Genomic DNA, 26209 nt, shown 5'->3' with positions numbered 1-26209 from the left:
TGAATGAATGAATGAATGAATGGATGAGACTGGGTGTGTCTGGAGCACAGGCAGGCAGGAAATCGGCAGCGGAAGAGCCGGAGGGGGGAGGCAGGGGGAGGAAAGACTAGGGCGGTGTAAAGTCTGGAGGGCTCCGGAGGGTGGGCTTAATTCTGGGGGTGATGAGAAGCCAGGCGAGGGCCCCGAGCAGGGCAGGGAGACCCCTTCCTCACCTCCGGGAGCTTCCTAGAGCCCATCTACTCCTCAGGAACTTGGCCAGACAGACGAGAGGCTGAGGCTGGAAGGAGGGGCTTGCCCAGGACCCACGGCAAGTGCAAGGACAGCATCAGGGGGCCGGGGGCTCCAGAAGCCGGCGTGGGCATTTGTTTTCTCCTGTATAATAGCTTTGATTTTGCCCTTGACCCCCCCCCCCCCCCCCCCCCCGCCCCACCAAAGCCTGAAATATGTATTCTTTAACCCTGTCAGCCTGCCCTGGGCCCTCCGGACTCAGTCGGTCTCAGGACGGCTGCCCCCACCTGGCTTTCCTCTGGCTGGGGTCCAGCCGGTGGCCAGGACTGTGGACTCCCACCGCAGTGCTCCCTCGAGCTGCCAGCCCTCGCAGCACTGCCCAACCCCTCACCTGCCTGGGATCGGGAACCAGCTGTCGTCCCCGGGGGGACATGTGCCACAGTGGCCCGGGGGACGTCCAGCTCCCCTGGGCACCACACTCCTCTCTCCTCCCCTCTGCGGGAGCCAAGGCCAGCGTGGGTGGCCAAATCTCCCCGGTAACAGGGTCTGTGCCCCCCCCCCCACCGCCGCCCCAGCCTCCTCTCCTAACCTGCCGCCCCTCCCCTCTCCTGCACCTGCTCTCCCGCCCCTCCCGCACCCCCCACTCCTGCCCCCTCCTTCCCCGGCTCTCCGTGTCACCATCTGTGGCACAATCCTTCTCTGTCGCTCTGCCTGCCACCCCCTCCTTCTCCTTCCTCCTTCCTTGCTCTCCATCCCTGCCTCTCTCCGCATCTCCTCTCGCCCCTTCTCTCCTCCCTGCCACGCATTTCACATCACTCTCCCTCATTCTGGCTTTCCACCCACTCACTGTCTTCTCCCTCTCCCTCTCTCTCCACCTCCGACCGACCCCCCTTTCCCCTCTATTCCTATTGGCTTCCCACAGTCCCTGCTCCCCTTTGCTTCTCCGTCCACCCCCACTCTGCGCTCCTGCCCGCAGAACCCCCCCTGTGCCCCTACCCGCCCCCTCCTCCAGGACGTGTCCTGGAGATGGGGGGGTGACGCACAAGGGACCCGTGGGAAGTCAGGGCCGCAGACCAGATGGGAGAGGCTCTGTGGGCAGCTGTGGCCGCCGCGGGCCTAGGAGGGGGATCGGGCCGTAAGCCCTGTAGAAGTGGGCACCGCGTGGGGACCCCAGCTAAGGGTGCTCTGGGAGCTTGGGGACTGGGCAGGGAGGGGGGCAGCAGGATGATAACCAGCCTGGCGGCAAGCAGGGGAGCCCTCACCCCATGGGCAGGTAAGGAGGCTGGGGCATGGGTGGGGTCCCAGAGGGTGGGGTGCCGGGGCCCACCCTCTGCCCAGGGTGAACTTGAGAGGCTGGGGGCTGGGGGCTGGGAGACGGTGGGAAGGCCCAGGGAGGAAGGAGGCCTTCCTGTGCCCTCCTGGTGGGCTGCAGAGGGTGGGGGCAGGTTAATCTCGGACTCTCGTGCCATGGTTCTAGAATACTGGGATCGCACAACAGCAGAGTGTCAGAGCTGGAAGAAAGCAGATGCATCATGTCGGTTGGCCTCCTTGGCTCACGTGCCAGCTTCTCTGAGCTCCCCCTCCACGCCGGGCGCTGTGCTCACGGCACGCTCCCATTTAATCTTTACAACCAGCCCGGGAGGTACGTCTACCTGTCTTCATTTGAACGGGAGGAAACTGAGGCCCGGAGCTAGGCAGTGACCTGCCCAAGTTCACACAGTAGCTTGGTGCCATCATTCTGTGGCAGAGACCAAGCCCCCAACCCGGGGCCTGCGGGGCGTATTCCTGGGGGCCGGGCCCCGGGCCCGGAATGGGATGAGTGAGTGAGTCGGCAGTGATTAGCACAGTCCGGGTCTTTTGAGGGAAGGCCCAGTGTTGCAGAGGGCGGGCAGGAGGCAGTCGGCCAAGGGCATCAGCCTGCGGCATTCAAGGCCGTCCTGGCTCTTGGTTCCTCTCAGCCCGGGGCCTTCAGGGAAGCCAGCAGGGCCAGAAGGCACTGGTGATTCAGGAGTAGACCAAACTGGGTTTTAATTCCCGTCTTCCGCTCACCGGCTAGGCGAACTTGTGCAAATTACTGACCTTCTCTGAGCCTCAACGTGCTCCCCTTTAAAAATCCTCCCTCCTGGGCTTGGTGAGGATTTCACGATGTGGGTCTGTGCCCAGGAGCAATGCCCCCACTTTGCTCGGAGCTCTGGTTGCTCAACTGCTCGGTCTGTTCACGTTTCCCAGGGCTCGGTGCTGTGTCAGGGGCTGGGGCTGAAGAAACAAATAACTCAAGGTCCCTGCGACCCAGAGCCTGCGGGTAAGCGGATGGGGGCAGACGAATGGAAGGTGATGGGGGTATCTGGCATCTCTGAGGGGCTCTCCTGAATTGCTGTGTGGCTCGGAGCAGCCCCTCGCCCTCTCTGGGCCTCTGTCCCCGCCCTCCCAGAGCAGTCCTGTGAGGAGTCCGCCCCCGGCTTTCAGGCGAGCTTGTGCCAAAGATAAACCAGACAGGGAGGAAAAGTCCCTCCTCCCTGAGGATGAACCAGATCATGCACAGGATCCCAGCTCCTTAAAGAAAAGGAGGCACCTAAATTGTAGGGGCAGAAAGCTGTAATTTTCCTGCTCCTGGCACCCAGCCGCTTAAACTTTGACAGGGAAGATGGGCCCAGATGGGGGGTGGAGGCAGGGAGCCTTCCAGGGAGGGCAGGGGCTCCGGGAGGGGCTATTGCACCCCCGGGTACAAAGACAGGGCCTGGCCGGCCGCGCGCGCCCGTGTGTGCATGTGTGTGTGTGTGTGTGTGTGTGTGTGTGTGCGCGCGCTCCCGAGAAGGAGGTGGGAGGGGGGTGTCCTCAGGGCTCACCTCCAGGCTTCCCTGGGGGCATCTGTCCCTGCAGCCTGGAAATTAGGTTTGCCCAGCTCCCAGGCTGTCTCAGGAGCCTGGCGCTTTCCTGCCTCCTGCAGCCCCGGGCCGTGATTGGCTGCCCCCTGGGGATGCTGTAAAGAGAATGTGCGCAGGGCGGCAAGGTGGATGGATGGGTGACGCAGGGCTCCGGGGCTGAGGAAGCCAGAACTCCAAGGTCTCAGATTCCATGTTTCCAGGTTGAACAAGGGCCGATTCTGGCATTCAGGAATTCTGACATTCGGACTCAAGGACGTGGAATCTAAAAATCTGTGACTCTACAACTCAGGCCTAAGAATCTAAAATTCTGGTTTTAGGATCTTACGATTCCAGGGGTTTGAGCCCACGAGCCTAAGAGTTCAAGAGCCCGAAGAACAGCGAGGGAAGCTCTAAATAGGTTGGTGGGAGAGTGGGATGCAGGCTGGGTGCCTCCCCAAGGCCCAGCCTCAGTCTGCCAGCCTGTGAAATGGACACGCCTGCGTGTGTGTGTTGGGGGTGGGGGGGGGGAGGATGATCTTAAGGGTCCTCCCAGGTCTGCCCCTTCTTAGCTGTGTGACCAGGGCTAATGTGTCCAATGGTGGGGACAACACTCGTCCTTCCCCCATCAGACCCCTAGGATGCTGCATTTCGCTAGCTTCGCCTGGAACCTGGCAGCTGGGGTCAGTGACAAGGAGCCAGAAGAGCTGTTAGGATCCTATGAGCCCAGTGTCCAGATAGCCCCTCCCTTAATGCCGCCGTCCCAGAGTCAGGAGAGTTGATGGGGTCCCGGGGTGATGATGGGGCACCCCCTGGGGTTGGAGGAGCAGGGAGGGGTGCTCTGAGCCCAACCAGCCTGGGGCATCATCAGGAGCAACCAAGATCAAGGGGTTCTTTGCTATTCTAGGCAGTGCCCGGCCTGGTGCTCAGAGAGAATTTAGAAACCGACACGTTTGTTCCTAGTTAGGGTGCTTCCCTTTTCCAGAAGCTTTGCATCTTTTTTTTTTTTTTTAATGTTTATTTATTTTTGAGAGAGAGAGAGAGAGAGACAGAGTGCGAGTGGGGGAAGGGCAGAGAGAGAGGGAGACACAGAGCCAGAAGCAGGCTCCAGGCTCCGAGCCGTCCGCACAGAGCCCGACGCAGGGTTCGAATTCACGAACCGTCGGATCATGGCCAGAGCCGAAGTCGGACGCTCAACCGACTGAGCCACCCAGGCGCCCCCAGAAGCTTTGCATCTTAAAAATAGTGTCCAGATAGGGCAATGCAGGTGTCAGGTTCCACTGGAAGGATCCGGGCACAGCGTTGGGTCAGAAGGGGGATATCAGAGGCTTTCCTTCTCTCTCAGGGTTTTCTGTAGTGACAGGCAGGAGCCAAGGGATGGCGGGGGGAGGTCATTAGGAAGAAGGGGTGGGGAGCCTTGGCCTCCACCTGGGCCTCCTGGGAGCCAGAGGTAGGCTAGCAAGTTCCGAGGTGGGCGGCCTTTCCTAGCGGGTCTTGAATTTCCACTGTCGGCAATTCCCACCCCCTTTGCATTAAGAATTGTCCGCTCCGGGTTCCTCTGATTCATCCGATGCCTCCAACACCGATGCAGAGCCTGTGCTGTATGAGGGACGAGGAGACGCTTCAAAGCGGAGTGAGAGGGTCTCCACACTTAGGGAGAGTCAGTCTAGCGGGGAAGCCGGGAAGAGTCTAGCTCCTTGCAACACACGGGAGGCACGATAAGAAAGGTACTAACCTTAGTGAACGGGCATGCGGCATGGAGCCCACCGTGTCGCTGGGCAGACTCTCATTCATGATTCAGGACCCGTCTGGAACCTTCTCTTCCCTGGGAAACCTGCCCCACCGGTGCAGAGAGGTGTGGCTGTTCTTGTACCTCCTTTCCGGTGTGAATTTCTCACCGTGGGGGGAGAAGGGGCCCCACACGCCCACCCCCCCTGTCCAGGTTCACAGCTGGCCATCCCAGGCAGGGCCTCTGTGGGAGTGCAGCGGGACGGGCTAGGCTTGGGGGGGGCCCCCGAGCACTCTGGTTCCAGGACAGGGGACATCACTGTGCCTGTGGTTCCTAACTCCGCTCAGAATCTGAGGAATCTGATACAAGCTCTGGGCTCTGCCCAGACAAGACATAGACGCATGAACTTTCGCCAGAGTTTTGGGGGGCTCACGGATCCTCTGAAGTTCATAGAGAGACTCGGGTTCAAGGTTAAAGACCCGGGATACACGGCACTGTTTTTTTTTTTTCATTTTGTTTAATGTTTATTTATTTTGGAGAAAGAGAGGGAGAGAGAGAGAAGGGCAGAGGGGGGGGGCACAGAATCCAAAGCAGGTTCCGGGCTCCCAGCTGCCGGCACCGAGCCCGACGCGGGGCTCGAACTCACGAACCGCGAGATCATGACCTGAGCCGAATGTCGGACGCTCAACGACGGAGCCACCCAGGCACCCCCCACCCCCCCCAGCACTGTTTTTCCAATGTGAGGGCTGAGACCTGTGGGTTGCTGTCTCGGTCCATAACAGACTACAACGGGCTTACGAACCACATTTACTTCTCCCAGTTCTGGAGGCTGGAAAAGCAAGATCAAGGTGCTGGCAAATTCCGTGTCTGGCGACCCCTGCTTCCTGGTTCGTGGTTAGTCCTCTCCTTGCCGTGTCCTCACATGGCAGAAGGAGTGAGGGGCCCTCTGGGGTCTTTTATGGCCCAGACCCCATTCATGAGGGCTCCACCCCGAAGACCTACTCACGCCCCAAAGGCCACACCTCCTAAGACCGTTACTGGGGGGTGAGGGTTTCAACACGTGAATTTGGGAGAGGGGGACACGTTCGGTCTATCGCAGGGGGTGATGCCCTTGGGCTTGGGCTTCTGCCAGCCGAGGCATCCTGTGTAGAAAGGGCAAGTGTTGCTTTCTGAAACAGTATGACCTCGCTGAGTCACAATGTAAAATAGACTGGCGTCAAAGACGGCCGATAAACTCTGGTCTAGAAGGAAGGGCCTGTGTTGTCATGGGCCAGTGGACTGATCCGTTCACTCCTCCGTTAGACACCTGTGGAGGACCCACAGGGGCACGGGTGCCAAGGGGAAGGGGACCCTGCGAGGCACAGGCCAGCGCAGGCCCCCGCCCTTTGCAGCCAGGCAAGCCCGCGTCCCCGGCCACACCCTGGCCATGTGACAGACGTCACCTCTCTGAGACTCAGTGTCCTCGTCTGACAAGCGGGGATGCCTTGGCGGCCCGTGCACAGTAAAATGGCTGGGGCCTGTCCGGCTCTGGCCGGGCGGGCGCTCTCCGCGTGATGGGAGTGATGGGGGGCGGGGCGGTGGAGGGACCGCCATCACCCATCGTGACCCGGCCGTGTCCTTCCCCCTCCAGGCCAATAGCTGCCCGCTGACCACCGCCACCCCCCCCCCTCCTCCTCGGCCATGGACACCCCTGGTTTTCCTTCATCGGCCCCCACCGCCTGGGAGCCTGGGAACGCCTCCTCGGCCTGGCCCCCGGAGGTCGCCCTGGGGAACGTGTCCGCGGCCCCGAGCGTGGCGGGGCTGGCCGTCAGCGGTGTTCTGATCCCTCTGGTCTACCTGGTGGTGTGCGTGGTGGGCCTGCTGGGCAACTCGCTGGTCATCTACGTGGTCCTGCGGCACACGGCCAGCCCGTCGGTCACCAACGTCTACATCCTCAACCTGGCGCTGGCCGACGAGCTCTTCATGCTGGGGCTGCCCTTCCTGGCGGCCCAGAACGCCCTGTCCTACTGGCCCTTCGGCTCCCTCATGTGCCGCCTGGTCATGGCCGTGGACGCCGTCAACCAGTTCACCAGCATCTTCTGCCTCACGGTCATGAGCGTCGATCGCTACCTCGCCGTGGTCCGTCCCGCCTGCTCCGCCCGCTGGCGCACGGCGCCCGTGGCCCGCACGGTGAGCGTGGCCGTCTGGGTGGCCTCGGCCGTGGTGGTGCTGCCCGTGGTGGTCTTCTCGGGTGTGCCCCACGGCATGAGCACCTGCCACATGCAGTGGCCCGAGCCGGCGGCCGCCTGGCGCGCGGGCTTCATCATCTACACGGCCGCGCTCGGCTTCTTCGGGCCGCTGCTGGTCATCTGCCTCTGTTACCTGCTCATCGTGGTCAAGGTGCGCTCGGCCGGGCGGCGGGTGCGGGCGCCCTCGTGCCGGCGGCGGCGGCACTCGGAGCGCAGGGTCACGCGCATGGTGGTGGCCGTCGTGGCGCTCTTCGTCCTCTGCTGGATGCCCTTCTACGTGCTCAACATCGTCAACGTGGTGCGCCCGCTGCCCGAGGAGCCCGCCTTCTTCGGCCTCTACTTCCTGGTGGTGGCGCTGCCCTATGCCAACAGCTGTGCCAACCCCATCCTCTACGGCTTCCTCTCCTACCGCTTCAAGCAGGGCTTCCGCAGGGTCCTGCGGCGGCCTTCCCGCCGCGTGCGCAGTCAGGAGCCTTCTGCCGGGCCTCCGGAGAAGACCGGGGAGGACGAGGGGGAGGAGGACGGCGAGGAGGCGGCAGGGGGGCGGGGGCGGGGGAAGGAGATGAGCGGCCGGGTCAGCCTCATCGCGCGGCCTGGCACCGGCGGGCAGGAGCGGCCGCCCAGCGGCACGGCCAGCAAGCAGAGGCAGTTCCTGCCCCGAGAGCCCACAGCCGGGGGCAAGCCGGGCGCACTGCACGCCAGCTGTCTGTAGGGGCCCACGGGGAGGCCGGCGTGGTCCAAGCACGGGGCCGAAGCTGTGGGGACGCCTCGGGCGGGCCACCCACGGTGCCCGGGGTTCCCGTGACGGGATGTGTGGAGGCCTGGGCTCCCATCCTGTGGCTGCTGAGACTCGCGGTGTGACCCTCGCGTAGGTCACTTTCCTTCCCTGAGCCTGGTGTTCTCTTTTGTGACTCAGGGGTGGGAGGACTGAGCCTGGCCCGGCTCTGCTGGACGAGAAGTCCGGAGGGGCGTTGCCGCGGGCCAACCTGCCTGCGTGGGGCCCAGAGAGCTGCGCACCGGCCTTCCCCCTCAAAGGCAGAGCATCCTGGCAGATGGGCCCGGATCTTGGCCCTCGGAAGGACGGACCGAGGTCTGGATCGCCTGGGGCTCAGAGTTAGGCTCCCAGGAGAGGGCCTGGGACCCCAAATAGAAGAAAGTCTTACCCAGTGCAGGGAGGGGTACACACTGCTTAGGCCCCACATCAGCTCTCCCCCACTCGCTGCAAGGCCTGGGCGGGCTCTTCTCTCTGGGCCTCAGGCCTCCCTTGCTGCACAACCCAGGAACCTCCAGGCCCTCTCGGCCCGGGCGGCCAGTGCTGGGGCTCCCGTGCTCCTGGACAGGAGAATTGTCCGGGATTTTCCAGGACAGTCAGGCAGTTCAGCGTCAGGGCCCCTTACCGCTTGGGCCCTTCCAAGGCCCTGTATCTTATTTTGTACTTGTAATTTTGTATTCTTTTTCATAAAGAGGGACCCCACACTGCATACATTTAGGCCACCTAAAGCCTGGCTCAGCTCCCGTTGAGGGCAGCTGACCAATCCCCAAAGCGGCTCACTCTGCGTCCCGTGGCTGGAGTGGGGGTGTCTCTGGGCGTCTGCAGGCTCCAGGAGCCTCCCCTTAGCAGCTACCCCCTGGCGTTCCTCCCCTCGCCGAGACCAAGGCAGGATCCAGGCCAGGCAGACTGGCAGGGAAGCACAGTGCCTCAACAGCGTGGTGGAGAGAAGGAGGGAGAGGAGGAGAGAGAAGGGAGGGAAGGAGGAGGAGGTGGGTGGAGGACAGACAGATCTGCTCCGTGACCTCGGAGCGATCCTTGGCCCCTCTGGGCCGGGCTCAGGTGCAGCGTCCCCGAAGGCAGGCTGTGGATGCCCGGCCTGATCAATCTCAAGAAAACGATGCAGTGAGGACGGGAAAGCAAATGGTCGGGAAGGCCCAGAGCTGGCTGCCCGGAGGGGCTGTCTGTGCTGGTTAGGAGGGGCCGTGTCTTGATGGAAGCCCCTCATTCTCTGGGGCTACAGTTTGAGGAGGCCCAGGGAAGACAAGCCAGCGGGGCCTGGACAGGGACCACAGGGAGGGGCCGCCATGCAAGGACTCTCTATCCGGAGATAACCGTTTAGAGCCACAGTGAGGCTGGCCCTGGGGAGGGTGGTACTCAGGCTAAATCCCTCAATCCTCCCTCCCCCGCCCCCCACGGAGGGCAGGGGGCTCCTCAGGGAAAGTACGCGAAACCACAATGTGGGGAGACCTAGGTCTCCACCCCACCTCAGGATCCTGCCTAGCCTTGACCTCTCTGGGCCTCAGTGTCTCCAGCATAAAATGGAGGTTGTCCCGGCTTGCCTACCTGCTCAGATCTGGGGAAGAAAATGAGTCATGCTGGGCAAAAGCCGCCAAGCACAGCGCGATGGGTGGCGGTGGGGGTGGGCGTGTCACGTTATAAAGTGGAAGCGACCCCCAGGCCATGCCAGGCTTGGCCGACACCTGCTCCTTCCGCCAGCGGCCTCTCTGGCTCTGGCTCTCGGAGGTAAGAATACTGCGGGGCCCAAGACAGGAGGAAGGCTCTGGAGAGTCAGAGGCCAAAGACAGGCAGGGCTTGGGGAACGCGGCCCCCTCAGGTCACCGAAACAGACTTCGTACGCGTGTTGGCGCTGGAGGCCCGGCCCCCAGTCTGGGATTCCCCTGATGAGGATCTGGGGGTCTGAGGGAAGAAGGGCCCGGCATCTCGGCATTCCCTGGCCGGCCCCGCCTTCCTGAGCCCTGGGACAGGTGCGCCTGTTCTCCAAGGGCAGCTGGAAGGCCCTTTAGGGAAATCCTGTGCGACTCCTCCCCCTAGTTCTTGTCAATAAAGACAGTGACCCCCGACAAGAGCCGTGACCTGGGCCAATTCCTCTGCCAGATGCTGTGCGTCTAGACTGGTGTGCATGGATGGGTGTGTGTGTGTGTGTGTGTGCGTGCGTGTGTGTGTGCCACACCAGCCGTGTCTCTCTGGGCATGGGCTGTGTTCCCGGGGTCGCGTACATATGAATGCTTGGAATAAATGAATGAATAGGGAGATCCCATTTCCCAAGCTGCAGGGGGGCAATTTTCACACCGGGACTCTAGCCTCTTTTGCATTTGTGCCACGAAGGGTCCCTGAATAAATGTGGGAGGGCCGGGGCGGGGGGGGGGGGGGGGTGCTGGAAGGAGCTTGTGTAGGGGTTTGGGCCTGGAATCTGTGGGTTATTGGAAAGGCGGGGGCCACAGGGTGAGGAGAGACCTGGGGTTGTGAGCCTGAGCAGGAAGGAAAGAGTGGTGATGACCCTCCCTGCCTGATTCCTCCTCTCCAGGCGGTCAAGTTGCTCAGAGCCAGGGCCTTACCTTCAACTTCTCTCTCAGAGGCGGTTGCCAGGCAACAGCCCATGGCCATCAGGCTCTGGACCCGGACTTCATGCATTAGCATCGCCATCGGCATCGGCATCGGCAGTGAGGATCTGGGAGTCTGCAGGGCCTGGAGTAGGGGGAGCCGAGGGCCCAAGGCTGCAGGTGTCCTCGCCTACAAGGGGTGGGGAAGATGGAGGTCACTGTCCCATGGGGAGGTGACAGCTGGGCTCCACAGGACTCTAAACACAGAAGGAAATACTCTAAAGGTGGCAAGAACCCCAGGCTGGGGTGTGAGGGGCATTCCCCGGAGTAGCGCGAGGTCGCTGTCCTGCCAACGCCTTGCAGTGCCCCGTGTCACTGGCGGGCCCTGGTGACGTTCTCAGTGACACCGCTGGCAGGCTGGCCTGAAGGCACAGGGGAGGAAGACGCACAGTCTCCATGCTCTTTGTCGGAACCACCGAAGCACACGAATCACTACCTGGTGGGGGAGGGGGAGGGGGGAGCGTGGGGGGGCGGGGCCGGCCGCGGGTGGGGGCTGAGCCTGGAGCAGAGGGAACCTGGTGTGCTAAGGCCCTGAGGCTGGAGAGCTGCAGGGAATAAAAGGAAGAGAGGTGGAAGGGGGGGGGGGGGGGGGTCAGGCCCAACTGAGGGACAGAAGTGGTGTCAGGGGCCTCTGGATGCGACCTTATTTGGAAGTAAGCTCCTTTCAGATGCAAGGAGTTAAGATGAGGTCATGCCGGGTGGGGGGCGGCCCCTCCCCCCAGTCCTACAGTGACTGGTGTTCTTAATGGAAGGGGAGATCTGGACGGACAGGGGCACAGGAAGAATGCCCGGTGATGCTTCTACAAGCCACGGAATAGCAAAGGTTGCCAGCCCGCTGCCAGAAGCTGGGCGAGAGGCCCTTCTCAGAGCCCTCAGAAGGAAACAACCATGCTGGCTCTTTGATTTCAGACTTCCAGACTCCCGAACCGGGAGAAAATTAATTTCTGTTGGAAGCCACCTAGTTTGGGGCCCTCGGTTACGGCAGCCCCAGCGCATGGGCTAATAGATCCCCACCCGCGAGACAGAGATAATCGTCCCTCTTCTCCGGGATCTCCGGGAGCGTGTGTGTGTGTGTGTGTGTGTGTGTGTGGAACCGTGGGACCGACCCGTTCACTCTTTCATTCAGTGAGCGTTTATTAGGCAACTGTCAGCTGCAAAAGGCTGAAGGCAGAGAAGTGCAAGGTCCGTCTTTCAGGAGCAAAGGAAGTCACAGCAGAGATGAGAGAGAAATAAGCCAGTTCTTAAGCACGCGGACTCTGGAGCTGCCTGGGTTCGAGTCCCGGCTCCTCCCTTCCCTAGCTGTTGGGCCCTGAACCGCTTAACTTAACCTTCCTGTGCCTCTGTTTCCTCCGCTCTGAGATCGGGGGAGGGAGGGCAGATTTCTCTACCGTTAGGAGGTTTAAATGAGTTAATATTTGTACACAGTTTAGCCTCGTGCCTGATGCGTTAGGTGCTGTGTTGACATGGGAAGTGCTTTAACAGAAGCAAGAGTCCCTCTGCCGGTGGAGGGTGGATGTCTTCTCCCCGGGAGGCGTTAGGGCCCAGCTGAGCCGAAAGAGGAAACTGGAGTCTATGGCACAGGGAAGGAGGCCCAGGTACCCAGAACGGGGCTCCGATACCCATTCCCAGCTGAGGACGGTGAGGCCTGGGATGCTCATGCAACTTGCTCAGGGTCACAGCTCCAGAAGCAGGGACCAAGAGCCCTGTTTTCTGAGTCCCCAGTCCCCCAGTCCAGTGTCTCTAGTTTTTAACAATTGTGAAAACGGGGGACAGGGTGGCAGGAGCAACGCTGGCGGTCGAGAGAGGGCCCTGAGGCCGCGGGTGGCCCCTGGGTAGTCAGGTGATGCCCTCAGGGAAGACCCGACAGGCAAGAGGCCAGCTGGGGCCCCACAGGGGACCTCCGTCGCCTCCTAGAGTCTCAGCCCCCCCTCCGGTGAGCCCTGCGGCCTCAGCACAGGCCTGGCTGGCAGGTCACGGGGGGGGGGGGGGGGGGGGGGGGGGGGGGGGTGTGCACACAAGGGTGAGTGAAGGGAATGCACTTGTGCGTGTGTGTGTGTGTGTGTGTGTGTGCGCGCGCGTGTGCGCGGAGGGCAAAGCCAGCCCTCACTTTTTCACAAGCTCAAAGAAAATGCCCAGGCCACAGCTGGCATCTCCAGGGTTCCGGACACCTCCCGGTTCACACATCCCGGGAACATAGTCCTGGGTCACACAACCCCGGGAACATGGTCAGTAGGCAGCCAGGAGCCCGTGTCCTCTATGGTCGGCTTGCTACCGGGGGTGGGTGGGGGGAGTGGGGAGGACAGGGGGAGTGGGAAGGATGGGGGGGAGTGGGGAGGACAGGGGTAGTGGGGAGGACCTGGGGGGAGTGGGGAGGACTGCAGAGGGGTGGGGAGGACGAAAGGGAGTGGGGAGGACCGAGGGAGGGGAGTTGGGGGGGACCAGGGGGAGTGGGGAGGACCTAGGGGGAGTGAGGAGGCTGGAGGGGAGTAGGGAGGGTGGGGGGGAGTGGGGAGGACTGGAGGGGAGTGGGGAGGATGGGGGGGAGTGGGGAGGACTGGAGGGGAGTGGGGAGGACGGGAGAGTGGGGAGGATGGGGGGAGTGGGGAGGACGGGAGAGTGGAGAGGATGGGGGGAGTGGGGAGGACGAAGGGAGTGGGGAGGCTGGAGGGGAGTGGGGAGGACGAAGGGGAGGAGTGAAGGGGACCTGGGGGGAATGGGGAGGATGGGGGAGGGGAGAGGGACCTGGGGGGAGTGGGGAGGACAGGGGGAGTGGGAAGGATGGGGGGAGTGGGGAGGACAGGGGTAGTGGGGAGGACCTGGGGGGAGTGGGGAAGACAGGGGAGTAGGGAGGATGGGGGGAGTGAGGGGGACCTGGGGGAAGTGGGGAGGACGGGGGGGGGAGTGGGGAGGACGATGGAGTGGGGAGGGTGGGGGGGAGTGGGGAGGACGATGGAGTGGGGAGGACGAGGCGGGGGGAGTGGGGAGGATGAGGAAGTGGGGACGACCGTGGAAGTGGGGAGGACCAGGGGGGAGTGGGGACGATGGGGGAGGGGGGAGGACAGCAGGACTGGGGAGGATGGGGGGAGGGGGGAAGAGGCCCAGGGTGGGATGCGGCCTCTCGGGCCTGCTGTCTGCTTTAATTGCCAGAAAATGTGTCAATATTTGCACATGGGAACTGGTGGCCGGCTGCCGCACTTGGTCAACACGGCCCAGACTCGGTTTCTCCATCTGTAAGGAGGGGTCGTCGCCTTCCCTCTGCTTCTCAGACAGGGCGGGTTTCTCCTCTCGGGCCATCAAATGGCAGCGGTTACACAGAGAACGAAGCGAACCGTCAATGCCTGTTCATGCGGGTGGCAGTCAGCTGAGCGGTCAGCCACACCATCGGGCTCCGACCCCAGCCGCCACCGCGTCTTAGCGCTGAGGGACTCCGGGCTGGCTTCGAGCCTCGGTGTCCTCATCCGTAAAACGGGCTCCTACCCGCATCTCACAGGACTGTCGCAGGACCCGAGGGCTGCGCCACGGGCTCCGGTCCAGGCCAGCGCTGTGCGCTGTGTCCGGCAGGGGGCGCCGCGGCACCTCCGCCTGGTCGCGGCTCCGCTCGGCTGGACTCGGCTCTCTTCGGCTCGGACCCGCTTTTTCAGACTCGGCTGTGTTCGGCCGCACCCGCTAAGGCCCGGCCGGACTCGGCTCTTGCTCGGTTGTCCTCGGCAGCGGTCGGCAAGAGTCGGCTATGTCCGGCCTGGCTCGCGCCCGCTCGACGCCGGGCCCTAGACTGCCAAGTCCCCTCCCTGGCGCCGCGGTGTCTCCTCCCTGCCGCCTGGGGTTGGGCTTCCGGGGTGGAGGCCCCGAGGCCACTGCAGAGTGGCCCTGAGGCTCCGCAGCCGGTCCGCGGTGGCGCGGTGGGGCCCGGTTTGGCCGAGCCCTGGGCCGTGCCGAGGGTGCCGCAAGCGTGCCCGCGGCCGGTGGCAGGCTTTTCCCAGTGCTCGAGGCCGAAGCGGGTGGGCCTGGGTCGGGGAGTCGCCCCCACCCCCACTTCTACCCAGAGGAGGCCAAGGTTGGCTGCTGGATTCCCTCCCACGGGCCTTGGCGGGCTCCTCATCCCCGTTCTGCCGCCAGCCGCCCCGTGGGGAGGGAACCGTTGCTGCACCTGTTTCCTTTAGCCTCAGTTTCCCCCTCTAACACTTAACGAACGGGGTTCTTGTGTGGCGGGGCAGGGGGGCGGGCGACGGGCAGGCGTCCTGAGACCTGCGGGCCCTTTCCTTCGCTGGGCCTCTTGGGCGTTCAGTTTCCCCTTCGGTTAAAATGGGATTGAACGCGCCCAACTCGGATTAACACCCTTGGGATCAGCGAGTCCAGGACGGAAACTAAGTCCAGAGGTGGACGTTCCCCCAGGACCAGCCAGTGGAAGGGCTCGGTACAACCAAGTCTGGGGTCTCCGCGCAGGGGGGAAGCTGGACGAACTGCTGGGGAGAGGGAGGGTCCCGTTGGACCCTCCGTCCACTTTGTGGAGAATGGGGTTTGGGAAAAGTGCATGGGCTCCAGGGCCACCCCTTAGCGCGTCGCAGTGGGCCCTTCATCTTCCTCGTCCCCTCCTCTACCCCATTATCTCCTGAAGAAGGGGGCGGGACGCGTGGGGAGCGTCACAAGCCGCGGGTGGGATGGGACACACACAAGCTACCCGGCGCGCCGGCCCTGCTCGGCAGGCGGCGCTCCCGGTTCCTTTTGTTTAGTTTCTTAATTGGTTATACTGACCTTGAGCGGTCAGATCGGTGACTTGTCATTCGCAATTTGCAAAGCTGACTCCAGGAATCATGTGTTCTCTTCGATCTCATTTTTGAGAGGCACACATCTTATTTTTTAAATTACAAGACGGTTCCTGGCGCTTTGTAAGCACTGACCAGATGTCACTATTTTTATACCTGTTCCCCAATCCTGGGCAATAACCTAGGCGTGGCTAGGAGCTTGGTTCTGAGAGTGAGTCTGTGCCTCATTTTCCTCATCTGTAAAATGGGGATAATATTCAGAGATTTGCGAGGGATTCGATGAGTTAATACGCGTAAAAAAAAAAAAAAACCTTAGGACAGAGCCAGGTAGGGAATAAAAGCCATCTTTTGTAAGCAGGGGGAAAAGAGGGTGGTTGGGGAACACACAGCTCTGTCCTGGGTTTCTGGCCTTGGCGACGAAGGTTTTGGCTTTCTGCCTTGGGGTCACACCCTTGCTGATGGGGGTTGTCGCAGAGTGACGAGAGGTATCCCAAGCCAGCTTCTCTGGACATGCGGTCTCTTGGGTCCCAGGGCTTCTGACCTGGGTGTGCATGAGAATGGGCTCATGCCCTTGCCATATTCACGGTGTAACCATGGAGAAGCACTGATGGGTGGCCCACACAGGGTACCCACTGGGTGTCCCACAAGCTGTTCAGACGCCCTCGGCCTCGTCGTGTCCCTCTGGCCCAGGGACTCCCGGGCTCAGATGTAGGGAAGCGTGCCCAAGGTCACGCAGCTAGGAGGAGCGGAGACCTAACACTTTTCTCTGCCCCAGAGCTGGAACTCTGTCCCTAAGCTATCTGGCCAGCTGGGGAGATCCTCCGAATGGCTGGGAGACCCGGGGATGCTGCATAGATGAAGGCATTTTAGGCACAGTGGGAGAGAGCGAGAGGAAAAATATTGAAGTATAATACATCTGAGTCTTGCCGTCTTGTCTGCCCTGCCTCCAGCTGTTCTGGACAGAATAAAAAGAGGGGCTTTTTTTTTTTCTGGGGCATTGGCCGGGCTGGGGGCCAAAGGAGCTGGCCTTAGAACCTGGCAAGCCCAGTCCCTTTCCTGGCCCCGGCCTTCTCATCTGTTAAAGGGGATGAGCAGCCTTTGGCAGGGGGCTGCACGGAGTACATTGCGGGCACACGAGAGGATAAACTATTCCTGTGTCCCTGAGCTGAGCTTCCCATCCGTCGGGTCCGTCTTCCCTTCCTTCCCCCTTTCCTAAGCCAGAGGGCTCAGAGACAGCCAGGAGCTGTCTCCCCCTCTGGTGCTGCTGACTCAGCCCTTTCCTGGTGGCAGCAGCTGGGGGAGGGTGGGGAGGGTGGCTCCCCTTGGCTCCCTCCCTCTGTAGCCTTGGCTCAGTGCCCTGGGAATGCTGCCTGGGGCAGGGCCACGGAGAGGGCATGGCCAACGTGGACTTGGAGTTTTTCTCAGCGGCCATAGTCCTTCAGTCTGCTTCCTATGGGGCCCCCTTGGACCCCGAAATAGGCCTGGCGGGGTGGGGGGGGGCTCCACGTGGGCTTGGGAGGTGAAAGCAACACAAGGCTAGAAGCTGGGCGAGTCTGACCTCATTCCAGCTTGGACTCCAGTTTGGCTGTGACCTTGAGCCAAAGCCCTGGGTCTATTCTGGGTCACAGAGTCCCTGCTGGTCAGATTAAGTCATCGAGTTAGGTCACCTCGAAGAGTCCTCCCAGGCCTGATATTCTGCTGTTTGATTAGCCCCCAAGCTGATAGCAAAACGGTAGGCCCAGAGAGGAGAGGCGGTCAAGGACACACAGCCCCGGGGCTATCCTCTCCTCCAACCTTGCCCAGCTGAGCAGAGCCTGGGGTTTGGGGTCCGAAGCCCCAGACTGAAATCCCGTCACCCTCGGGTCTCTACATTTCTGTGCCTCCCGAGGGCAGTAATGTCACCACCTCTGTCTTCCCGGGGCACAGACCCTGAACGACAGCCTTTGCCCCTCAGCGATGCCCAGGCGTGTTCACGGAACTCTAGTGGGGTGGGGAGCCCTTCCTTTCTGTGGGGTTCTGGTTCTTCATTTGCCGTGTGACCCTGGGAAAGCCCAAGGCTGGCGGCGGGGGGGGGGGGGGGGGGGGAGGGGCTTGTTGAGATAACAAATGGGAACACCTTTCGGTGTTCACCCTGCAAAGATGAGGTCCAGCCCCAGGCAGTAAGTCCTCAACAAATGCAGAATCAGAGGGTGCTGGAGGGTGAGGACATCTGAGGCTGCCTTTGGCGGGTTCTCTGACCCCAGAGGCTACAGCCTTTGCAAATATTCCGCAGCCCCCCTCCCCCACCAAGCCCAGGCCCACCCCAGATTCTAGCGCTGCCTCCCCCTGCCTGAGCAACTTGGGGGGGGGGCTCCTGCCCTGTCCCTTCCCTGGCCTTGATTTTCCAGCCTGCACATCAGGGGGCCTCACTCAGGCCCCTTCCGGCTCAAGCTCTATCGGGCCTCTGAATCAAACCAGACCCCACTGGATCACCAAAGGGTTAAGCGAAGGAAATCCCCAGCTCCCTAGGCTCCCTTTATCTCCATGCGGATCCCAGAAGCTGGAGAGGAGCAGGCAGGGAGGAGGGGAAGTGGAAAGCCAGCTCAGCCCGCTCCCTCCGCCTTCCCTCCGCCTCCTCCTTCCTTCATCCCTCCCTCTTCAGCTTGCTTGCTTGCTTGGCCTGGGGGTCCGGGCCAGCAACAGGCAGACATGGGCCAAGGAGCCAGAGGCTGCCCAGAGGCTGGGGGTCTGTGAGCCGCTGTGGAGGCCGCTGGACACAGGGTGAGTGATGAAAGGTCCTGTAACTCCCTCCAGCAGGGCCCAGGGGGCTGGGGTCAGAGCCCAGAATTCCCTTCCTCCCCCCCTGTCTTCCTAGGCACATCTTGGGTTCTGCTGTCTCCCTCTGACCCTGGCCAGCCCCTCTCGCTCATGCTCATTCTCCGGCTGACTGAGATCTCAGCACCCCTCACCCCCAGAAGGGCTGCCCCTGCCTGGACACTCACCGGCTCAACTCCGCAGGCCCAGCTCCCTCCTTCCCCAGAGAGCTCCCAGCTCCTGAGTGGAGGCAGCAGGGACCCCCGGATCACCCCCGCCGCCCCCCCCCCCCAACCACAACACGTCCCTCACCCTTGATCCCTGCCAGGCACCCTCCCCCAGGGCCAGTCAATGATCACGCTGTGGTTATTATTACTTTAGTTCAAGGCTGCCTTGCTTCCTGCTTCCTGCTTCCAGGTTACAGTTCTCTGTGTCTCGGAGCTTTTGACTCCCGGCTGGCCCGGGGCCCACAGAAAGATCCCTGATCGTGCCAGTCTTCTGGGAGAGACTCTGCTCGTCCCATCCTGTGCAGGCCCTAGGAAGACGTCTTGTCGGTTGCAGAAGGAACACGTTGTTTTATTTTATTTGCTTATTATGGAAGGGTAATTGACATGCAGTGTTAGTTTCAGGCGTAGATGACTACATCCCAGTCATTTGGCAATTCTGTACATTACTCAGTGCTCACCGCGATTAGCATAGTCACCGTTCGGTGTTATTGCAATGTTATTAACGGTCTTCCCTCTGCTGTCTTCTTTTCCTTCTTTTTGTCGGAGTCCTTTACAAGTCAGGCACTTTCCCTGCCTTTGGATCCTTCCAAACAACCTGGGAGGTGGGTGGTGGTTTCTTCTGCTTTTACGTGTCAAGGAGTGGGAAGCCCAGAGAGGTTAAGCCGCTAGCCCGGAGGTCACACAACTTGTAAACTCTCCCGGGATCTCAGGTCCAACCCCGAGGCCTCCCCTGTCCCCAGAAAGTCACGTCTCTCTCTATGACCGGGGGGGGGGGGGGGGGGGGGGGGGCGGGGGGAAAGGAGGGGGTTTTTGCTCTTCTCAAAAATCACTGGGATGTGACATTTACAAATACAAGATGAGGGTGATAATCTTGGACAGAGATTAGGCTGATCTCTGAGAAACTGATCTGCCTGATTGAGCAGAACCAGGAAGCCACAGCAGGTGGAGCTTGGGAATGGTCACCTCTAAGGAGAGGGGTGGTGTCTCCGGGGACTGCCTGCCCCCCCCCCCCACTCACTGCTGCCCCCCCAGCCCCCAGAGCTGCTCTTTTAAAACCTCTCTCTTACCTCAGTGCTCAGTGGAGACAGAGTAGCATTTAAAAATAATAATAATTTTACCTTCTCTACACGTATTAACCACACAAAAAAATATTTTTGAATCGTACTAAATGTTAAAGTAGAACGAAGAGGAAATAAACAAAGAAACGCCAGAAGTGTCAAAGCCAATCTGGTTTCAAGAGCTGAGTTTCTGATCCTGCGATAAGGTGCCAGCCCCCAAACACCGCTATCACCTCAAAGGCTCTCTGCCTGGCTTCCTGCCCACCCGGCGCCAGCCCGTCCCCGGTGTCTGCTGTCCCGGCCACTTCCTGCCCCTCTCCTGGAACCCTGGATCGTCTCTTGGCCAAGGCCAGAGATCGGTCTTCATAGCCCCTTGGGCTTCTCTGAGCCTTTTGAATTTTCCGGACCTCCTCAGCCTGCTCCTTAATTCCAATTTACCCCCTTGGCAGCGGATTGGCAGATCTGTGATGACTGACGCAACCGCCGTCCAATGAATTCACTCCGGAGCCCTCCCTGCAGGGCTTCTGTGTGAGGTCGCGCGGGTTGTTGACGGTGCAAAGGTGCTGAGAGGGAAGGTGGGCTGACGCCAGCCCTTGCCAAGCCACGCGCCCTCAGTGCCGCATTCCTCCCAAAATGACGTCTTCTCTGTATTTGTCTCTAACGCGTCCGGCCAGAGAGTTACCTCCTTTTGCCTGGCACCCAGGCAATTGTATCTCAAAGGTACAAGGGCAGCATCATGGGGCACAGCCCCGTGCGTTTTTCTCTGACGGATGTCGCTGCCTGGCTGCTAGAGTAAATGAACTTTCCTGGCCCCTTTGGCCGGACCACGGAGCCCCTGTGCCAGACCGTGGGCTCAGCCACGCGTCCCCCTCCCGGGGAACAAGCCTGCAGAATCTTTTGTGTTTGTCCCAAGGGTCCACCGACCTCCCTCGTGCTGCCGGGGGCATGTGCTCGCTGGACACGGAGGAGTGGGTGACAAGAAAAACAAGCCCTGGGGAGGCGGGTCGGGGGGGGGGGCAGAAACAGCATTTCACGGTCTTCCGGGTGATGACTCTTGGGTGGCTGGGACATCTTCCTCACCCTCCTCAGCAGAGGCCTCCAGGGACCCTTGTCTGTTCCTGGCCCGTGGCTCCCTAGAGGGGTTTCCCTCCCAGGCCCTGGGTTTCCGGGGCCTCGGCCTGCGGGCCCTGCATCGCCGCCAGTCTCTTCGTGACCTTGGAGAAGTTGCTTCTCTGTGTGGGTCTCAGTCTTCTCGTCTGTTAAATGGGGGCACGATCCCTCCCTCCCCAAGTTATGTCAGGTGGGCGGACGCTGGGCTGGCAGCCTCCAGGCCGGGCATTGCCTCCGTGTAGATGTTAAGTTAAATATAGTCCCTGCCCCTCCTTCCTTGCTCCAGGTCGCCATGGGGATAGCTGCCCTGGGCCTCCTCTGCGCGGTGCTTCTGTTCCCTCTCTTGGTGCTTGGGGTCCCCACCCAGGAGCCCACCTCTGGGGAAGCTGTGGCCTCCGGTCCCCCTGGGTACTGTCGCCGGTGCTGTGACCCTGAGGACTCCCTGACCCCCGCCGACGAAGCAGATGTGTCCTCAGCCTCCCCATCTGCCCTCCCGTATGTGCTGCCTGAGGTCAGGCCCTACATTAACATCACCATCCTGAAGGGTGAGTGCCCACACGTGGCTCAGGCTAGACGGGTCCGCTTGGGGATGGGGAGGGCCTGGGGGTCTCTTCCCGGGCTGGGGTCAGTGAGGTGGAGGGAGCAGGAAACACCAGGACGGAAGGCTGTCCGAGACCCTTTCTTTCATTCGCACGTTTATTGAGCACCTGCTATGTGCCAGGACTGTTCTGGATTCTGAGGACAGAGCGTGAACAAACCAGACAGAGAAGCCCACTGCCACGGAGCTCCCGTTCTAATCGGGGAGGCAGACAGTGAACAATAAATATATTACCGCGTTAGGGAGACAGAACGTTGGATGGTGATAAATGCTATGGCAGTGGTGAGTAGAGCAGGGCAAGGGGCATCAGGAGTGCAGGTAAAGGGGGGGAAGGTTGCATATTAAATGGGGGTGGTCAGTGTAGTTTCAATGAGAAGGTGAGGGAGAAGCCATGTGGATATCTGGGGAAGAGTGGTCCAAGGTGAACAGCAGGTGCAAAGGCCCTGGGGCAGGAGTGGGTCTGGTGTGTTTAAGGAGCAGGGGACAAAAGGAGGAGCTGAAGTTGGAGGCGAAGCAAGGACCCGATCAGACTTGGGCTTCCCCTCTGAGTGAGATGGGGAGCAGGAGAGGGCTCAAGCGGAGGGAGCTGATCCCACTTGGGTTTCAAATGGATCCTTCTAGTGTCACACGGCGAATAGCCAGCAGGGGACCAGGGTGGAAGCAGGGACACCCGTGGGCAGCCCCTGGGGCTGGCCAGGTCGGAGCTGGCTCCCTGTCCTCTAAAATCAGGAAGAGGCTTCTGCTGCCGGGGGCCGCGGGCAGCCGGGCTGGGGCCAGGCCCTAGACCCCCGTCACCTCTGCCTGCGCTGACAACCACCCCAACAGCTCGGAATTTTGTCATTCCTCCCCCCCCCCCCCACTTTGCAGATGGGGAAACTGAGCCCCCAAGAGGGGAGGAGCTGTGCTAGGAGCACACAGCTGTCAGGAGCAGAGCCAGGGTCTGGCCCGAGGTCTCCGGAGGGCCAGGGCTCGGCTGGCCTCTGAGACCCTCCGGCCCTGAGATCTCACGGGTGAGGACGCCTCCCTTCCTCCACGCGGCCCTCCGAAAACCCTGAGTCGAGGAGGACACGCCCGGGCCAGACTTAGTTGCGGGAGGGGGTGGGGATGGGGGGGGGGGTGGACCCTTGGCCGCGGTGCAAGGCTCCTGGCTGGCGTCAGGGCTCCCGGGTCCCAGCCCCGGCTGCTGAGCACCTCTGCCCTGTGGGTCAGGCTCGGCTCTCCCTCCCTGGCTTGCTGCCTCACTTGTAAAACGGAGAAGGAGACCCCCTCCTAAAACCACCCTTCACCCCCTCCTCCCTCGGGGCAAAGAGGTGCTCCGCAAACTGTAAAGTGCTGGGCACGTGATGAGACCGTTCTCCGTGGAGGCCGTGGAGCCAGAGCGCTGCGGACCCCTTTGTCCCCGCTTCTCTCCAGGCCTCTCCTCCCAGGGGCTGGGCCCTCCTCTGCTCTTCCCAGGGGTGTGGCCACGGTCCTAGGAGACCTTGGGAAACCACAGGGCCCTGCGGGTCTCTCCAAGGGGAGGGGCTGATGGTGCGGTCATCAAATATGTGGGAGCAGGTACCTGGAGACACAGGCGGTCGCCTGCGTCTCCTGAGTTCAGGGTCGGCCTGGAACAAAGGCTGGGCAGAGGCGTGCGTGCCCGAGGACCAGGTTAGACGCTGCGGGACCCCAGGGCAGGCAGGGACGGGCTGAGCCTCGCTGGGTGGGCCATCCCACCTCGCGAGTGCGGGCTGTGGCGCACTGTCCCCTAGGACATTTTGTTGAGGGCCCAGGAGCACCCCTGCGAGGTGGACGCGATCCTTCTCAAGATATAGACAAGGTAACCAAGACCCTGACCGGGAAACGCCCCGGTGGGACATAATCCCCACCCAGGGCCGCCTGGCTCCTACCCAGGGCTTTTCCCTTCGGGGAGGCAGAGGTACTTTTCTTGGGTTCCTTCTCTGGGTCAGAAACGCAAAGCGCATCGTGCACGTAGCCCACGTCTCCACTGCAGTCTGGCTGGGGGTTTGGGCCTGGCCTCCCAGGGGCCACACCACGCCTTCGCTGTAGGGGGGAGGGGAACAGGCAGGTGGAAGACAGACCTCCTGAGTCTCGTGTTACCTGCTTCCCCTGAGCTGTGTGTCCCTGGGTGACTCCCTCAACCTCCCTGGGACTGGAGACGGTCGTGGTATCTTCCTTAGACGGGCATTCAGGGAGGTGAGGGCTGGCACGCACCAAGGGGCTCTGTAAACGCTGGCTCCCCCCTCTGGCCTCCTTCTCGCGTCTTCCGCAAACCCACGGAGGGACTCCCTTGGCGCAGGCCTGGGCGCCTGCCCTGACTTTCCCCTTCTTGTCCCCACAGGTGACAAAGGGGACCGAGGCCTGCTGGGCACCCCCGGGAAGCTGGGCAGGGAGGGTCCCCGGGGGGAGCGCGGCCCGCAGGGCACCAAGGGCGCCAAGGGGCAGGCGGGCAGCCCCGGGGGCCCGTGCCGGACGCGCTTCTCCGCCTTTTCCGTGGGCCGCAAGACGGCCCTGCACAGCAGCGAGGGGTTCCAGCCGCTGCTCTTCGACACCGTCTTCGTGAACCCGGACGGCCACTTCGACCTGGCCGCCGGCCACTTTGTCGCCCCCCTGCGCGGCCTCTATTTCTTCAGCCTCAACGTGCACAGCTGGAACTTCAAGGAGACATACGTGCACGTCGTGCACAACGAGGAGGCGGCCGTCATCTGTACGCGCAGCCCAGCGACCGCAGCATCATGCAGAGTCAGAGCGTGATGCTGGCCCTGGGGCCCGGGGACCGCGTCTGGGTGCGGCTCTTCAAGCGCGAGAGCGGGAGAGAACGCCGTCTACAGCGACGATGTCGACACCTACATCACCTTCAGCGGCCACCTCATCAAGCCCGAGGAGGACTAGCGCCTCCAGCGGGGGGTGGGCTGGGGGCAGGGCGGTCCCCTGCAAGGCCTCAGTTTGCACCTCTGTAAAGTGGGCCCCCGGGACCTGGCGTTCTGGATGGTCTTCCTCTTCTTTTCTCCCCTCCATCACCCCTTTCTCTCCTCTCTTGGACCTATCTTAAGAAGCCCTCTGACCTAAACGTTCTAGAATTTTCCCAGCCTTTTAAACCGGCATGTCCCGGACTTGAACGTGCATCTGAATGACTTTGGGGGCTGTGCCAAAATGCAGATTCCGATTCGGATTCTGGAGGGGGCCCGTGATTCTGCATTTCTAAGATGTTCCTGGGTGGTGCTGATGGGGCTGGGCCGTGGACCCCACTTGAGCCACCAGATTCTAGAACTTTCACACGCTTCTACTTTCGGAACATTCTGGAAGCCTCTAGAACATTCTCTTCCCAACATCCTCCCATTCTCGCATCCCTCTGGGGCTCCCCCTCCTCTGTTCTCTTGCCCCTCCCAGCCCACCCTCCCGAAGGTGCCTGGCTCCCAGGTGCTCGCTGACCCTCCTTGGCCTCTCGCCAGCCCAGCGTCCCTGGCTTTCCAGGCTTGGTTAAGGTGCTAAAGCCCTGGTGGGCGTCTCCTGCCCAGCAGCGCCTCCTCTGGCCCGATGCCGCCTTTACAAATGCCACCGGGGAGTGGGCCGGGCTTTGGACCCCTCAGCAGGTCTAGGGAACTGAAGCGGCCAACATTCCGGGTCAATCAGGGGGCGGCTCCTCTGAGCCATGAAGCCAAGACAGGCACCGGGAGAGGCCAAGGTCAAGTAAGGGGACATCAGGCCTTCTGTCCTTTCTCCCCCTCCCAGGGTGGGCCGGCATGGCCGCGTCCAGCCTTCCCCTCCCCCCATCCCGGGTGGCCTGAACCTCTCTCCAGAGGGAGATGGCCTCCGCCCATTGGTGCTTACACAGACCCCGGGGCAGAGGTGGCCCCAGTGGTGGTTTCTGGTGCTCACTCATAGCCAACGGACCCATGGCTACGTGGCTGGGGGCTGGCAGCGGGACCTGAGCAGGTGCCGTCGAGGCTGGCGCTCTCCCAGCCGCCCCCCCCAGCCTGACTTCCGCCCCTGCCCTGCTTGTCCAGAGTGATTAAAGTTCGTGTGTCTCTTTGGCAATGCGGGCTGGTTCTTTCCGCTCGGCTTCCTCTGCCCACCTTGGGAGGGCGGCCCATCCCGGTGCTGCCGGTGCCCCCCGGGGAAGGCTCGAGAGACGGAGGCAGCCCAGGGCTCCTCTCGATGTGCTTCCCACCCCACCAAGACACCGGCCCCCTCTGTCACTCATCCGCCAGGGCCCCCGGGGGCGGCCAAGCTAGCGCGCGGTGGCCACTCACGTAAATGTAGTTACAGTTGACGTAACCCGCGCAGGCTCCCCTCTCAGACTCGACGGGACATCCTGCACCCCTGGGCCTCCCTGTTGCTGTGTGAGATGGCTTCCTGGGTACTGTGTGCGAGAACGAGCTGTGCAGGAGGAATGGCCCCCCGGACTCAGCCTAACCCAGCCTGGTGGCCCACCCAGGCAGGGGGTAGACACAAGTCTTCGAGTCTTTGGAACCTATACGGCCACGGAAGTTTTCCCACTGGACCTGAACTCCTGCGGCTCTCACCCAAGGGGCTCCTAACGGGTCAGGGGCTACTCAGGGGGAGGCGATCCCAGGGCCTGCTTTCCGTCCAGGCTCTGTTCATGCGCCCCGCCATTGGCCTCACCAGCACTCCCTCTCAGCATCTCCCCACCCCCGGCGGTAAAGGTTGCTCCCCCCCACCCCCCCCCCCCCACCAGGAGCCTTTTGTCACGGTCACGTCACAAGGACAAGCCGGTTTGCTGATTGATAAGGCAGCAAAGCTTTATTTTTTCCTTTTTCTTTTTTCTGGCAGCAAAGCTTTTGAAACTTCTCACCAAGCACCGCAGGAGGATTGAAGCTTGTCCTTTGCAAACTGAGGTCAAAGGTCCCCAGGCATTTCCGGGCCATGTTAGCTCAGGGCTCCCAGAGAGCATCTCCCCAGTGTCTCAGCGGACCTGTGGCAGATGCCGCCTCTATCCGTGGTTCAGAGTGGCCTCTGATACCTGCCTGGGCCAGGTGTCCCCACAGGAGCCCAGTTCCTGGCTTGGTGGCTTCTCTCCAATGGGTGGTAAGAGCCCCTGGATCTTTGTGATGGGGGCTCTCCCGGAAGGCAACGTCTTGGCGGGGGCTGGGTGAGGGGCCCGGAAAACTGGAGGCCCCCAAACCTGCTGCCAGGAATGTGGGGGGGGGCAGTGTCCCCCCGGAGATCTGCAATGCTTAGTCCTGGTGACTCTGGCGAG

The 26209-nt window shown here is 61.8% G+C and overlaps 2 protein-coding genes across 5 annotated transcripts; both read left to right on the top strand.

Annotated features, from left to right (window-relative positions):
- Positions 1–848: 848 nt before the first annotated feature.
- On the top strand, positions 849–9899 carry SSTR3 (somatostatin receptor 3). 4 transcript variants are annotated; one of them, XM_045463468.1, is made up of 4 exons: positions 849–1501; positions 1706–1870; positions 3431–3510; positions 6449–9899. In XM_045463468.1, the coding sequence occupies exon 4, from the start codon at positions 6499–6501 to the stop codon at positions 7756–7758; it is 1260 nt and encodes a 419-aa protein (XP_045319424.1). In that variant the 5' UTR covers positions 849–1501; positions 1706–1870; positions 3431–3510; positions 6449–6498; the 3' UTR covers positions 7759–9899. The 4 variants fall into 4 exon arrangements, with proteins under 4 accessions (XP_045319424.1, XP_045319422.1, XP_045319423.1 ...); XM_045463466.1 differs by lacking the exon at positions 3431–3510 and having other exon boundaries at positions 850–1501; XM_045463467.1 differs by lacking the exons at positions 1706–1870; positions 3431–3510 and having other exon boundaries at positions 850–1501.
- A 7762-nt stretch (positions 9900–17661) lies between these two features.
- C1QTNF6 (C1q and TNF related 6) lies at positions 17662–25026 on the top strand. The gene is given in 5 exon segments (XM_045462879.1): positions 17662–17962; positions 20677–20935; positions 23330–23689; positions 23692–23801; positions 23803–25026. Coding segments are annotated over 4 exon segments (801 nt in total). The 5' UTR covers positions 17662–17962; positions 20677–20682; the 3' UTR covers positions 23881–25026.
- Positions 25027–26209: the final 1183 nt, after the last annotated feature.

This window comes from Leopardus geoffroyi, chromosome B4 (genome assembly GCF_018350155.1).
Source record: "Leopardus geoffroyi isolate Oge1 chromosome B4, O.geoffroyi_Oge1_pat1.0, whole genome shotgun sequence".
NCBI classification, from domain to species: domain Eukaryota; kingdom Metazoa; phylum Chordata; class Mammalia; order Carnivora; family Felidae; genus Leopardus; species Leopardus geoffroyi.
This window is presented reverse-complemented; position numbering and strand designations above follow the sequence as displayed.